General features: G+C 41.8%; 1 protein-coding gene across 2 annotated transcripts in view; it reads left to right on the top strand.

Annotated features, from left to right (window-relative positions):
• The first annotated feature begins 2,575 nt into the window (after positions 1-2,575).
• Positions 2,576-15,183, top strand: part of LOC116503875 (ATP-binding cassette sub-family F member 1-like) — a 39,021-nt gene continuing 26,413 nt past the window's right edge. Inside the window, exons 1-8 of one of the 2 annotated variants that reach the window (XM_032210567.1) lie at positions 2,576-2,760; positions 8,683-8,729; positions 10,507-10,587; positions 10,734-10,875; positions 11,700-11,737; positions 13,048-13,158; positions 14,822-14,884; positions 15,002-15,076. In XM_032210567.1, coding sequence (XP_032066458.1) covers positions 2,673-2,760; positions 8,683-8,729; positions 10,507-10,587; positions 10,734-10,875; positions 11,700-11,737; positions 13,048-13,158; positions 14,822-14,884; positions 15,002-15,076 — 645 coding nt within the window. In that variant the 5' untranslated portion in view covers positions 2,576-2,672. Of the gene's footprint in view, positions 2,761-8,682; positions 8,730-10,506; positions 10,588-10,730; positions 10,876-11,699; positions 11,738-13,047; positions 13,159-14,821; positions 14,885-15,001; positions 15,077-15,183 lie in introns of both variants that reach the window. The other variant, XM_032210566.1, reaches the window with a different exon arrangement.

The following is a 15,183-nucleotide window of genomic DNA, read 5'->3' as shown; positions in this document are numbered from 1 at the left end:
CTGGAGGACAGGGGGTGATTGGGGCGAACCATTAAGGGCAGGCGAGTAGGGGGGGGAAGAGATTGGAATGTGACGTGCTTGAAAAGAAATTACAGCAACGATTATGGATTGTACCATCGAAGGCAGAAAAGCCTGGAGTTCATCATTCCTCGTACCCCCCCCCGCGGAATGTACCATCCCAGTGGGGGGAAGGGCTAAACCAAATTGAACCGTTCAGTTTCGTGGGTTGTTGGAGGGCTGGGAGTACCTTCTGTCATGACGTAGAAAGACATAAAATGTTATTACAGACACGTTAATGCCTGAAAAGGGCAGGAGGGGGAGATCTAGCTGACAATACTCCCCCCCTTTTTTTAATAAGGTTGAAGAAAATTTGGAAAAAGTATGTAAAATTCTGGCTTTTTCAGAAATGCTTATCAGGCAGAATAGTGTCCCCTTTTATCAATAGGATATAAAAGAATAAACTCCATCTTTATTGCACATTCATCTAGCTTTGATATATCCATTTCTACAAGCCAAGCTATAAAAGGAAAAAAGCTCACTTTTCCTTGGGAATACCTACATTTTTACCGGCTGGTGGTTATGAAAAATTAAAGAAGTTTGGACTTCAACCCCCAGAATTTCCCAAATTAGATTGAAAAATCGAAAAATGTTGACCTACTCCTAAAACAATTCTGACTCTCATTTGCTTTTTCTAACTGGCTGAGAACCTCCAAATGATGTTACTACAATATAGGAATGGACTCAGGATTAATTCATCCTAATGCCAAAGATCAAAGGCCTTTAATTGTTTGATGGAATTTAATTATTAATAATTTTAAAAGCATATATTTTAAAAATATGATATGAAAATTATACCTGCATTCAACACTGTACATACAGTATATCAGATTATCATAAAATTATAGAGAACTCTAAAAGATTTTAACATACTGCTTAAAAAATCTCCATGTTCCTTTAAAAGGGGGAAATCAATAATGACCCACAAACCATATGAATAATCCACTACTGGCCTACAACTACTGTAATTCATATACACATTTTTCTTTGCTGTATTAAATAGTAATTTTTAAGTCAGGATCAGAAAAGTTTATACTTATTAATGTCTTGATCGATTGATTCCAAATGCCAGCCAAGAACATTATCTACATCTTTTAAGACAGTAGTTCATCCAAAGCCATATTAACTATATTTTGGTCTTCAAAGAAAAATAAACATTTGCAATTTTCTTTAGTACAAACGGTTGCTAGAGTACAGTTTATTTGCTTAACATTTTTATCATCTTTTAATGTACAAACAATTAGTACATTATACATCTAAAATAAGAAATCAACAAAAACTGTTCTGATAATCCTCAATTTACAACTATTTGTTTAGTGATCTTTAAAGTTAATAGCAGTGAAAAAAGTAACTTCCAGTCTTCACTTTTATGACTATCCAGCATCCCATGGTCACATGATCAAAATGTGGGCACTTGGCAAACTGCTTCTATGATAGTTGCAGCATCCTATGGTCATATGACCACCTTTCCTGCCAGCTTCGAACAAAATTAATGCAAGAAGTTGGATTTACTTAACAACCACGTGATTCACTTAACAACAGTGATTCACTTAACTGTGGCAAAAAGTTTCCTAAAGTCAAACACAAATCATTGCCTTGCTTAGAACAGTGTTTTTCAACCACTGTGCCGCGGCACACTAGTGTGCCGTGACATAGTGTAAGGTGTGCCGTGGGAAAAACACCCACCTATAGTCAATATAGGCACAGAGTTAAATTTTTTTAACATTTTCTAATGGTGGTGTGCCTCGTGATATTTTTCATGAAAAAAGTGTGCCTTTGCACAAAAAAGGTTGAAAAACACTGGCTTAGAAAATGGAAATTGTGGTTCAGATAGGATAAGACATGGATTATCTGTATATAGAGCCGTATAAAATTGGTATAAAGAGCCGAGATAGCGCAGTGGTTAGAGTGCAATACTGTAGACTAATCCATCTGACTGCTAGCTGCAGTTCAGCAGTTCAAATCTCACTAGGCTCAAGGTTGACTCAGCCTTCCATCCTTCCAAGATCGGTAAAATGAGGACCCAGATCGTTGGGGGCCATAGGCTGACTCTATAAACCGCTTAGAGAGGGCTGTAAAAGCACTATGAAGTGGTATATGTCTAAATGCTACTGCTATAACAACAACAAAAACTGCATGATGATTGGTCCAAAGTCACTCCGACGTAGTCCTGAAGACTATACTACATGTAATATAGTTCTTGCCTTTATATGCAATAAAAAGACAAGAACTATAATTAAGTGGTCAGTAAGAGACTACAGTACACCGTTGAAGAAATTGCCTTAATTTATTGGCGTGTAAGAAGTCTCCCATCCTGAAGTCCAAAGACAACCTACGTTGGTTTAACAGAAGACTTTATTTACTGCCCTTCGACTGTCTCTAAAACGACTTGTTCGCTCTCTATGATAGCGGGCCTTTCTAGGAAGTGACCCGATCTCTATCGTACAACCCGCTCGGCACTTCTATAGGGCGAATACTATTCGCTCCTCCTTAGCGTGGTCGCTCTTGCGCAGGCGCAATAGAAAGGAGGCGTGCATGTGGGAAGCCTCTTTTTCCGGGCGTCGGAGGCGCAGGAGCTAAGCGGTGGCGGTGGGAGAAAACCGGAGGGCTGAGCCATGCCTAAAGGAGGGAAGCAACATCACGCCCAGGAGGAATGGATCGGGGACGGGGAGGAGAAGACATGCCCCGCGCAAGGAGCTGGAGGTGCGATTTGGGGGGGGGGGCTGGCTGAGTGAGGGGATTCAACAAGGATAACCTGGAAGAAAAGCTCAGTGCTTGGGAAGGAGAGCTCAAAAGCCTCTCGGAATTTGGAGTGGAAGGGTTTGAAAATATGGGGAAATAAAAAGTGGGGAGAATAATTGCTCTGCAATCCTCTCTTTCTCCCCATCTCTCCTTTATATATAAGTTTACAGGCATAATACCAAATCATCATCATCATCATCCGAAATAAGTAGCCTTCTTTCGAATCATTGTACATTTATTTAGAAGTAAGTTCCTCCGTAGTCCTTTCTAGGGACTGGAAATGTAGAAATGTCAGTAGCGTTTCTAATATAGACAGAGGGTGAATGCCTAAGGAGAAACTTAAGTAAACCTAAATATGAACGTATTTGATTGAGTTTAGAATAGAATAGAATAACAAAGTTGGAAGGGACCTTAGAGGTCTTCTAGTCCCACCCCCTGCTTAGGCAGGAAACCCTACACCACTTCAGACAAATGGTTATCCAACATCTTAAAAACTTACAGTGTCGGAGCACTCACAACCTCTGGAGGCAAATTGTTCCACTGATTAAATGTTCTAACTGTCAGGAAATTTCTGTTTACTTCTAAGTGGCTTCTCTCCTTGATTAGTTTCCACCCATTGTTTCTTGTCCTTCCTTCAGGTGCTTTGAACAATAGCTTGACTTTAGCTTCATGACATTTCTCTCCATATGTCTAAAGCAACCTTTTCTACCTCTCTGATTTAATCCTCCTTTTCACTTACCTATTTTCACTTACCGATCAGTTTTCTCTAGCATATGTCTTGGCATGTAAATGCCAATTGCCCAACTATATTCACTGATGTGATGAGTTTTAGTCAAGGATGGGAAGGGGTGATTTGAATGTAGGTACTCTTAGACAAGGCACATGACTATTTTAAGAGTGCTCCTGATAAGTGAGATGATAGTATGTTTTTTGCCATCACACATTTACATTGTTTCCCAAAAAAAGACACCGAAGGGGCTAAAAGTGAATAGTATCTATTGTTATATTGGAAATGCACCTGCAATGACAGTAGCCTAGATAACAAACTGGGATAACTGCTTCACAGAAAAGGCCAGTACACATTGCATGATCTTTAACCAGGTGAGCTTAATTAATGTAGGTTACTTAATTGATATTTAATTAAACGTTCTTTCCTAAGGAAAAAGAGTAAGGAAACAAATATTATTTGGGGAGGCTGATAAATATCCATAGCACTGGAACTGGATAAACATTGCAGTCCACCTAACCAAAAATATAAATATTTGTTCATAAATGTGGCTGTATAGTAACATTTTTGAGATTTTGTGTTATGCTGTAGACAATCAGAATGCTCCACATGCCCATTTTTTGTTGGTACAATTAATTCCATTTGGAATTAATCCCAGTTGGATGGATTGAGAGAGCAGCTTGTAGCACCTTTGTTCATACAAGTTGGAGAGACATTTGCTGATTTTTAGCCTAATTTTTCATCAATTTATGCTAAGATCTTGCATACGTTGTTTTTAACTTCTGTCGTTCTCATTCCCGTTTGGGAGTGCTGCACATGTCCATCCCAAATGGTATTTAAAATGAGAGGACGAGAACTTCCAGAGGGCAGAGTTAGTACACCAAACTTCTTACTTCCTACTAAAGAATTGCAGGTTTTCTGCTGAATCCCCAAATAGCAATCGCAATAGCACTTAGACTTATATACTGCTTCATAGTGCTTTACAGCCATCTCTAAGCGGTTTTACAGCATCAACCTATTGCCCACAACAATCTGGGTCCTCATTTTTACCGATCTCAGAAGGATGGAAGGCTGAGTCAACCTTGAGCCTGGTGAGATTCGATCTGCCAAACTGCTGGCAGCCGGTGATTAGCAGAAGTAGTCTGCAGTATTGCACTCTAACCCCTGCACCACCGCGGCTCATAGTTGAAATGCAGGATATGGCCATCCTAGAGTCCCTTAAATTTCCTTTTGGTTCCACAGAGCCTAAATTTCCCTTTCCTCTCCTATTCTCTTCTTGCCAAAGCCACATACGTACCCATAGTTCCCCCTAATCCTAATTCTTGTGTAAGGTATCTTTCTCAATCTTCTTTCTGCTCTGTTTGTTGTGTTGCCTCCCATGCTGTGTTGCTGTTGAATTTCTTCCATATGTACCCACAATTGCCCTAGAATCTCTGTTGTTACCTTTCTCTGTCTTTCCTTCATTTGTTGTTGTTGTTGTTAGTTGCAAAGTCGTGTCCAACCCATCACAACCCCGTGGAAAAGGTTCCTCCAAGCCTTCCTGTGCAGGCCTTCCTTCATTTACTCATCTCTAATCCTGGAGCTCCTTTTTCTAGCATAGCATACAAAATTATTCCCTCCTCCTTAGCACAATATACACCAAGTTTCATCATCCTTAGCATGGCTGATAGGAGTTGTAGTGCACTGCATTTGGGAGGTGCTAAATGAGGGAGGAGGCAGCTATGATTGTTTCCTGTTGTGAAGAAAGCAACAGAGTCATAGGTGAGATCTGAAGTATCAACTCCATTGGTTCAGCATTTTTAATACAAACCAGAAACCTGTTTACTGAACAACTTCCAACATTCCTCACCGCTGGCCATTATAGCTGTCATTGGACTGTGAGCAACTTATGGAGATTCAGCAGATTCCCTGGAGAGCTGTGCCAGTTTTGTGTGGTCCAATGAAATCTTTGTTAATTTCATCTTGAGCTCCTATTGTAATGGCCTAATATTGCCCTGGAAATTTGTCAGAACATTCACAAATCTTCAGCTCCAAATTACAAATACCCAGGCACTTGACTAGGAACAGAGCTGGCAATTATATTTATTTTCCAGCTGGGCTCCTGGAGATTTAACAGCTGTCAATACCCTAATCTTTTCCTAAATTTGGGATGGAAATTTTTTTTTTCAACCCATCTGCATGCAGCTATTAAAAGATCCTGGAAGCAAATATGTACAGATCGTCTTCTATATGCAAACTTTCGAGTTACAAACTTTTGCTGATACAAACAAAACCTGTCTGTAAAAAGTCCTGAAAGATGGGAAATAGTTTATTGTGCACCTCATACCTACTCCTGGCAGCACCATTGCACTCTGGGAGGCTGAGCATATGACATTTTGGACACTATTTCCTCTCTGCCGATCTTGTGTTTAGTTTTCTGTGTTCAATTTGGATTGCTCTTCCTTTGGTGACTGTGATTTACAGGTAGCCCTCGACTTACAATGATTTACTTAATATTCAAAGTTGCAAAGGTACTGGAAAAAGTGACATGACCATTTTTTCACAGTTATGACTTCTGCAGCATCCCCATGATCATGTGATCAAACTTCAGATGCTTGGCAAGTGCTTCATATTTATGTTGGGTTGCTGTGCTCCAAAATCATGTGATTCCCCTTTTGTGATCTTCTGACAAGCAAAGTCAACGGGGAAGCCAGATTCACCCAACAACTGAGTTACTAACCTATCAACTGCAGCGTTCACTTAGCAACTGTGGCAATAAAGGTCGTAAAATAGAGCAAAACTGATTTAACAAATGTCTCACTTAACGACATAAATTTTGGGCTGAATCGTGGTTGTAAGTCAAGGACTATTTGTACAATATGCCTAGAATAAAGTGTAAGAATGATAATGGGAGGGGGTAGTACTAAGAGGCATCAATCCATCACGATGGAAACAAAGATGGAGAAACACGTCATTATAAATTCCAGAGGATGAGCCTAAGCCAGTGATGGCTAACATTTTTGTCCTCGCATGTCGAATAGCACACACGTGTGCCCACATCCACAATGCAATGTGCGCGCAACACCACCACCCCTGTGCGCCCTAAATATGTGTGTGCAACATCCCCCCCCCCCTTGCCCTGTTTTGGGCCTAGCAGGCTTCCCTGTAGCCTCCTGGGACCAAAAATGGGGGAAGGGAGGGGGCGGTGCTGCACCCAAGGCACACTGTTTTGGGCCTAGCAGGCCTCTCTGAAGACTCCTGGAAGCAAAAATGGGCCGGGTGGGGGGAGCTGTACCCCCTCATACTCTCCCATGTATGCATGCGTGTTCTCCCACATGCATGGCAGAGACCCCAAAATCAGCTGGCCAGCGGGAGGCATGCACACATGCACAGGGGAGCTGAGCTGGGCAATGGCTCATGTGCCCACAGAGAGGCCTCCGCATGCCATCTGTGGCACGTATGCCATAGGTTCGCCATCACTGGTCTAAGCCATCACCCTCAGCTATTCTGACACACACTACAATTATGTAGATTGAGAATCCTGCTCTAGAGTAAATCATCAAACAGAACAAGCATGGGCTTAGGGCACCAAAGAATGAGGGCATCGCAAAGACTTGGAGAGCCATTTTGTTGTAGTACTAGTGATGGTGGTGAATGTGCCAGCCTAGAAACTAGAACACTAGGCCTCCCTTAGGCTTGAAAGCCAGCCGGGTGACTTTGGACAGTCACTTTCTGGAAATTGAACTCCTCTCACAATATTATTATTGTGGGAGGAAATAGGAGACAAGAGTATTAGATATGTTGGTCACCTTGAGTTATATATAAAAAGATGGGTTAAGAATTTAATACCATAATAATAATTTAGGCACTTAGATGACTTTGAAATGATGAACAACAGATAGTCCTCAACTTACAACCATTCATTGAGTGACCATTTGAAGTTCCAACATCATTGAAAAAAGTGACTTGTGACTGGTTATCACTTATAACCATTGGAGCATCTCCATAGTCTTGTGTCCAAAATTCAGATGCTTGTCAATCGGCATGTATTTATGACAGGTGCAATGTCCTGGGACAGTGTTATCCCATTTTGTAACCTGATAAGCAAAGTCAAAGGGGAAGCCAGATTCACTTAACAACCATGTCACTAACTTAAAAACTGCAGTGATTCGCTTAACAACTGTGGCAAGAGAGATTGTAAAATGGAGCCAAATTCACTTAACTGGCTTGCTTAGCCACCGAGATGTTGGATTCAATTTTATTTCTAAATCAAAGGCTACCTATGCGATGATTTGGCTGTTTTTTTTAAGTACTATATTTGGTTTGGATGGTTAGAGCCGTGTTTGTGAAAGCCCCCACTAATTTTATACATGTTGTGGACAGCCAGCGGCCAGCAGGGGCCAGTCCTGGAGTCTGGGGAAGGCTCTGATGAGGGCTCTGGTCAGAGGCAGAGAGTGGGCCAGGGCCGCATGCCAGTTATCAGCTGCCTTCGGAGTCTGAGTTGCCAGACAAAGGGAACAGCTAAAGAACAGGGGTCGACTTGGGAGTAAGGCCACAGATGGATGATGAATGGCCCCTCCCAGAGGAAATAAAAGAGGAGAGAAAGGGGAGTGGAGTTTGCAGGAGAAAATTAGTTCGCTTAATTGGTTCATGACTCTCCAAGACTCCTTGCCAAGTTTTGCAGATTGGCCTAGCAGCTCTCCAAGCCAGATAAGTTCTGTGACTGTAAATCCTCCCTTGAAAGACTGTGCTGGATGTGAGTGAACAGAATTCACAGTAAATTAATAAAAGGGATTTTTGTCGGGACAAGGAGTTTGCTTCATGCACTTGGGAAGCCTCAGTCAGAACAATACACATGACACCAATTCTGGGAGGCACAGTAATTCTGATTGATCTCTGAGGTTCCGTGGCACCTTTCAACTCTGATTCAAAAGAAGACTTCAGCCTGCAGATCCCATCCAGTAGTTTAATCTTTATATCACTCTGGCTTATACGTTGCCGAGCATGAGAAGTGGCTTCCAGTTTGCCAGTACTCCCATCTTCCTGTTCTCACTCTTTATAAGGCAGACAAGTCTGTTTTTGGTTGGACCCAGAACCACTTGGTGAAAGTCTCAGAGCTTCTTCAGAACAATGGTACTTTTGTCCATTCTTGGTTTAATTATTTTTGTTTCTTTCAGACAAACTAGTAAAGAAGGGAAAGAAGGATAAAAAGACAAAAAAATCGGTAAGTTTTACTCTTGTTGCATAAAGGTTTTACCATAGCTATTTTTAGTCAAGAGAAACTAGTGTTTCTCAATAGCAGTAGCACTTCGACTTATATATATGGCTTCATAGATTTTTTAATGTCCCTGTGAGTTGCTGTTTGCGAGTAGGCAGCAATATAAAATTTCTAAATAAAATAAATAGTGCTTTACAGCCTTCTCTTAGTGGTTTACCGAATCAGCATATTGCCCCCAATCTGGGTCCTTGTTTTACCAATCTTAGAAGGATGGAAGAGTGTTTGGTAGTCTTTAGGGGTTCCTGGAAGTAAAATTTGTGGAGCAGAAATCCACCCCCTGTCTTAAAATGCTTCTCTGTATCCCTTAAGAACAGTACCATTAGCACAGTTCTTTAAATATGGGTCTGAGTGGTTTGGTATGAATTGGGGGTAAAAGCTATTTTTGCATGGTTTTATCCAGATTAAACCTTGAACTCTGATTCTTGTAATTTCAGTAATACACAGAAAAGACACAGGGAAATGCCCTGAAACAAATTACTTTGCAATTGTTTGTTAAGAGCTGCCTAGGATCAGCTAGACATCAATATGTGAGACAGGAGGCCCATCTACATGCTTTAAATAAATAAATGCCATCATCCTTTTGGTAGGTTAAGGAACATGGCCCACATTACTCCCTGTGGAGTTCCTTTTAAGTTCCTTTTCTAAGCCCAGAATGAGCGTGGTCAAAATACAAGTAGTCCTCAACTTACAACAGTTCATTTAGTGACTGTTCAAAGTTACAACCACACTGAAAAAAAGTGACTTATGACCATTTTCCACACTTAATGATAATTGCAGCATTTCCTGTCGGTCACATGATCAAAATTCAGATGCTTGGCAACTGACTCGTGTTTATGACGGTTGCAGCATCCCGGGGGTCAGTCACATGATCACCTTTTGAGACCTTCTGACAAGCAAAGTCAGTGGGGACACCTGATTCACTCAACAACGGTGTGACTAATTTTAACAACGGCAGTTATTCCCTTAACAGCTGTGGCAAGAAAGGTCATAAAATGGGGCAGCACTCAATTTAACAACGGTCTCACAGTATAGAAATTTTGGGGTTCAATTGTGGTCATAAGTCGAGGACTACTTGTACATGACAGGGTTTTTTTGTAGGCGATAGAGCAAAAAAAAAAAAATCAGTGCCTTAAATCTCTCAGAAATTTAATATGCTCCCTTTCATTATTTAAAAGCCTAATTCCATTCCTTCCCAAATTCTATGTTTTCTATTTGGAGATTTTTAAAGGAACATAATGTTCCCATTTCTGTACTTTAACTTACACCCTCCCCCCTTGCATCTAAATCAGGGGTTCCTAACCTTTTTTTGGCCATGCCCCACCTAAGCATCTCTAAAATCCTGATCCCCCCCCCCCCCATGACATATAATTCTTTACTGAAAAAGTGAACTCTACTCACACAGAGGATCCCTAAAAGGCCATTAACTTAGTTTAAACAAGGTTCAAATTGCCCCCCATTAAAAATCAAATTATCCCCCTGTGGGGCATGGGCCCCACGTTGGGAACCACTGATCTAAATATTGTCCCATCCACCCTAACATGTTATCATCAAATACCATCCTCCCGTAATTCCTGAAAGTTCTGGGGTCCATCTTCTTACAGCTCCCAACCGCCAGAAAGTTACACACCTTTGCAGTAGGAGTGGCAGGAGTCGAAATATCTTACTGCTCTATGGTCGATCTTTCTGCCACTGATTCTCCCAAATTTCTTTCCTGTGCCCCAAGTTCTTCGAGGAACTGGCTGTGGAGGAGAAACACTCCAGTGAGAATCAAGCGGCAGAGAAAGAAAAGAAGGAACAGCAACAGGCAAGTCATTTCCAAATTGTCTTGTGGGGTAGGTCCTTTGGACCCTGTAGTCAAGACGTTACTCCGTTGAGGATAGCGGGTTGCCCATCCCTTGACTTTCTCTTTTTCTGTGGTGTGTGTGTGTGTGTGTCTTCTGCCTGAAGCAGCTGCAACAGCAAAAGAAGAGGCGAGATAAGAAAAAAGAGCAGAAGAAAAAAGTGGCCGCAGAAGAGGAGGATGAGGAGGAGAACCAGCTGATCGAGAGGTTAAAGAAGCTGTCTGCCCAAGCTAGTGATGAAGATGAAGAAGGTGGGAGGCTGCAGTTTTCATTCTGCTTTTCAGACTCCTGTTAATCGGGGTCAGTCCTAAGCGCTTACGACACTCCTTGACCTGGTGTTGACTTCCTATCATTTAAGTTTACAAGTGGCTGAGGCTTTGGGAGAGACTTCAAGGCTCCTGCCTAAGATCTCACAAGGTTTCATGGATGAGGGACACTTTCCTGCATGATTTCCCAGAAGCAGATGTGTTCTTCAAGATCACCATCCTCTGCCAGTTGGGGTATGACTGGAATTGTAGTCCAAAGCACTTTGATTGGGGAAGGCTAGAGCAGGGGTCCCTAACCTGTGGGCTGCGGCCCACTACCAGGCCGCGGCATATTCACAAGTGGGCAATTTGAAGGACTGGCTGGCATGCGCATGCACACAGCCCCACTCACGCAAGCATCATGGAGGCTTACGGCCCCACTCGCGTAAGCGTCATGGGGGCTTATGGCCCCACTTACGCAAGTGGTCATGGCCCCACTCGTGTGCGTCATAGGCTCGCAGCCCCACTCACATGATTGTTGCGGGCGCTCAAGGCTTTAGTCACATGAGTGTCATGGGATCCTCATTTGCGCAAGCATCACAGGCGCTCTCAGCCCCACTCGCTCAAGCAGCAGGTGCTTTTGTGTGTGCACTCATGCATGCGCCTACCCATCCCACAAAACCATCCCTTCTTTCCCCCTCCCACTCCAGCCACTAACACAGAAAGGTTGGGGAACTGGCCTGGGGAAGGTCTTTCAGTTTGTGAGCTTGATCCTGCTTACGATGTTTAGATCACAATCAGTATGACTTCTTTTTTTGCTTCTCTTCCAGTGCCCATTCCTGTCGCCAAAGCAGGCAAGAAAAATAAAGTAAGTTCCTAGATGCTTTCAAAGTACTTCTTTGCTGGACAAGAATTGTCAGAGTTTGTTGCATAAAGTCGCATTCGGAAAGCACACACATAATTGATTCAGCTGCGTTCATTAACTTCTTTATATACATAAGAATAGATGAATAAATGTACAATACCAACAGGTGGTTCTTCCAAGTAAACATAAGGCAGGAGAGTTACAGGCAAACACAAGCAGTTAGCTTCATTTCAGCAGACAAGCCCAGAGAGACTGCTAGTTTACTTCTCAGAGCAGCAGACTGCTTTATGAAGCTAAGCCACGCCCAGACTTCTTACTTAAGTTTCTGTTTCCAATTCTTTGCAGAAACTCAGATCTGTTTAAGCTCCCATTGGCTGACTTAGTTGCTATGCCTATTCATTGTCTAACCTTGTTCCCATGTCTCTCCCAATCATGAATATTTTAACAAGAATGAGGTGAAAATGGAATGAGAACAGAATTTGGATGCAGTAAATCAACCCTTGCAAGCTTTAGCTCTCTGTATATATTGATCGAGTAATGCAAAATACAATATGGTGTTCTTCGAAGCTTATGCCCTCCAGTGAACACGGTGGTGCTCGTGTGAGCTCCGTCAGCAGCAGATATTTTACTGCTAAGATACACTTCAGTTTATATGGCCCTTGAAGCTGTTTAAAAAAAACTGGGGAGAGGGTTAGAAGGAATTATGGATACATAATCAGAATAAACATAATTAACTTAAACTGGGATGGGTATAATTAATTTAAGGAGATGGGTATTAATTTAATTTAAACAATTGAACATGACTTTTAGATATTGATGGACCCCAGCTGGCTCAACCCCTCATTTAAATTAGTAGGTTTCTGAATAATTTGGCTAGAAATGAATCATTTGAAAATTATTAAGTCATGTAATTCATTAAGATAATGATCTGATTGGACGTTGTGAGCCATTTAATGATCAGGGTTTTGTTACGTCTTTAGGCAAAGAAAAGGGCTTCAGATCATATTTCTAACCCAATACCTAGGCAGCTACTAACAGAGTCCTGTCAAACTATGTTTCTTTGATGGTGTTTCATGAGTAACTAAGGGGAAAAAAGAGTGGGTGGGAATTCAACTAATTTTCTGTTGCTAGACTATTGTGTCTTGATCAGAGGATACTTGGTTTTTTGTTTTTTGTTTTTTTAAAAGACTAACCGATTCTGTGGACTGAAAAAAAATGGTGTTACTTTACTCTGGTGTCTTGATGAGGAGGTTCCGTTACTTGGTTCTTGATATTCTTCACACTAGGTTTTTTTAACCCTTTGTCACCTTCAGGGAGGAAATGTGTTCGCTGCCCTGAACCAGGAGCAGAGTGAAGAGGAGGAGGAGGAAGAAGAAGAAGAAATATCAAAGCCCATCAAACTTGATAGGGATAAGAGCAACAAGGTGAGCTGCATTTGGGAATAATCTAACAGGAGTGATTTGACGGTTAATTTTCCTGATTCAGGGTGAGCAGCCTTATTTCGTGTGGCCTTTAGCTACATTTTGAAAATATTGCAAGCAGTCCTGTCTGTCTCGCCCTGCTATGTGGAGAAAGGGTCAGAAAAAGAACATGGTTTTTGTGTCAAAAAAACCAATTATCTGAGGTAAAATGCCTTGGAGAAGACAGGCAGCTCCTTCTGTGTTATATATGGTTCTTCTAGGCGTCACTTTTAAGGTGATGCAGGCTTCAGTAGTACATGTTGCCCACCCTTGTAATGGGTACACTTCAATGGTGGGATTCAAACATTTTTACTACCGGTTCTGTGGCTTGGCTTGGTGGGCGTGGCAAGGGAAGGATACTACGAATTCCCCATTCCCTCCCCATTCCTGTGAGCCCAGCTGTTGCACAACCCATGTTTTCATATTTTTTCCCCTTGATTTAAAGCTCGCTGTAATGCCTGAATGCAGCCTTTTAACAATCTTGGCAAAAGTGTGAAGGCTGAGGGCTACAGTAAGTTCTTGCTAATGAGGGCTTCTTAGAGCACAGCAAGAATACACAGGAAGTCCTCAATTTGCAACCATTCGTTTAGTGGCCATTCTTTTACAACAGCACTGGAAAAAGTGACTTATGACTGTTTTTGAAATGACCATTGCAGCATACCCTTGCTCACACGATCACTTTGCAACTGGCTCATACTTATGATGGTTGCAGGGTCCCAGGGTCATGTGATCACCTTTGGCCACTTTCTGACAAGCAACAGGTTTAGTAACTTAACAGCTGTATTGATTCCCTGAACAACTGTGGCAAAAAAAAGTCATAAAATGGGACAAAGCTCACTTAACAGCAGAAATTTGGGACTCCATTGTGGTTGTAAGTCGAGGACTCTGTTTAATTTTGTCGCCTATCTGGTTTTCTTTGGTCTTTACCGTTTCTTGAAAGCATTTACTTTAAAGTCTCGTTTTATGGAAAGGGCAAAAGGGTTGTCAGTGGAGCTGAGATTTGTTTTTCCAAATTCCTAGGCAGTGATAATGAAGCCCCGGCTCTTTCCCAACAGTCAAATAAATCCTTTTTTTCTAATAGAAGAAATTGCAGATGTGTGGGTGTTCTGGTGGTCAGTTTTTCTTTTTTCCCCACTCTTGGAAAGTTTTACCTTGCAGTCATTTTTGTAGCATGAGTGTCAGGGATGACTTTCTGGCACTTTTCTAAGTAATGTTGTAATATAGTTCCTTGTGTAGGTGTGTGTCCCCCATGGCCCAGTTCATCCCGGGCATGCAGAGCCACGCTGAACCACATAGGAGAAAACAAACTCCTAAAACGCCATAACATCCTGATAGTGCATAACATAACATTCTGAGATGTGCCCTACCAATGACGTTCAGGATTTGACCATATATAGACTGAGCAGTAGATTAGAAATTGTACTTTTACAGGCTGTTTTTGCTCACATGCTATTGCTCCTCCTGCCTTTGTCCTATCTCAATATCTCAGACCCCCAATCTGGGTCGCTCCATCCCGAGAAAGGTTGTGTCCTGTCTTTTCTCAACATTGGCCTCATGGACGAACCACAGGAACAAAGTAAAATCAGTACAGAAACAATCAAAATCAAAACCCAATTTATTTCTCTAGGCAGCCCCTGGTGATGAAGAAACAAAGAAACCGGGGAAAAAAGGCTCTAAAACCAAACAAAAGGTCAGTCTGGATTGTCTGAAATGCAGGTAGTTTCAACTTACAACCTTGTCAGTTGTTATATTCCTCTTCTCACTGGAAAAATGAACAGAAATTGAATGTCTGCCTCTCTTAACTCAGGAAGAAGAGGAGGAGGATAAGGAAGACACAAAGTGGAAAAGCAAAAAGAACGAGAAGAACAAAGGAAAACAACAGGTTTGTTGCTTCAGTTGTATCCTTCATACTTGATATGCAATGTTAGTGGTCCCTTTTGTAGCTTAGTATTGCTGCATGGTGGTTGGAATGCAGTTAGAAGGCTACTT

This window comes from Thamnophis elegans, chromosome 2 (genome assembly GCF_009769535.1).
Source record: "Thamnophis elegans isolate rThaEle1 chromosome 2, rThaEle1.pri, whole genome shotgun sequence".
NCBI lineage: Eukaryota > Metazoa > Chordata > Lepidosauria > Squamata > Colubridae > Thamnophis > Thamnophis elegans.
Note: the sequence above shows the minus strand (reverse complement) of the source record. Positions and strands in the feature narration are given on the sequence as shown.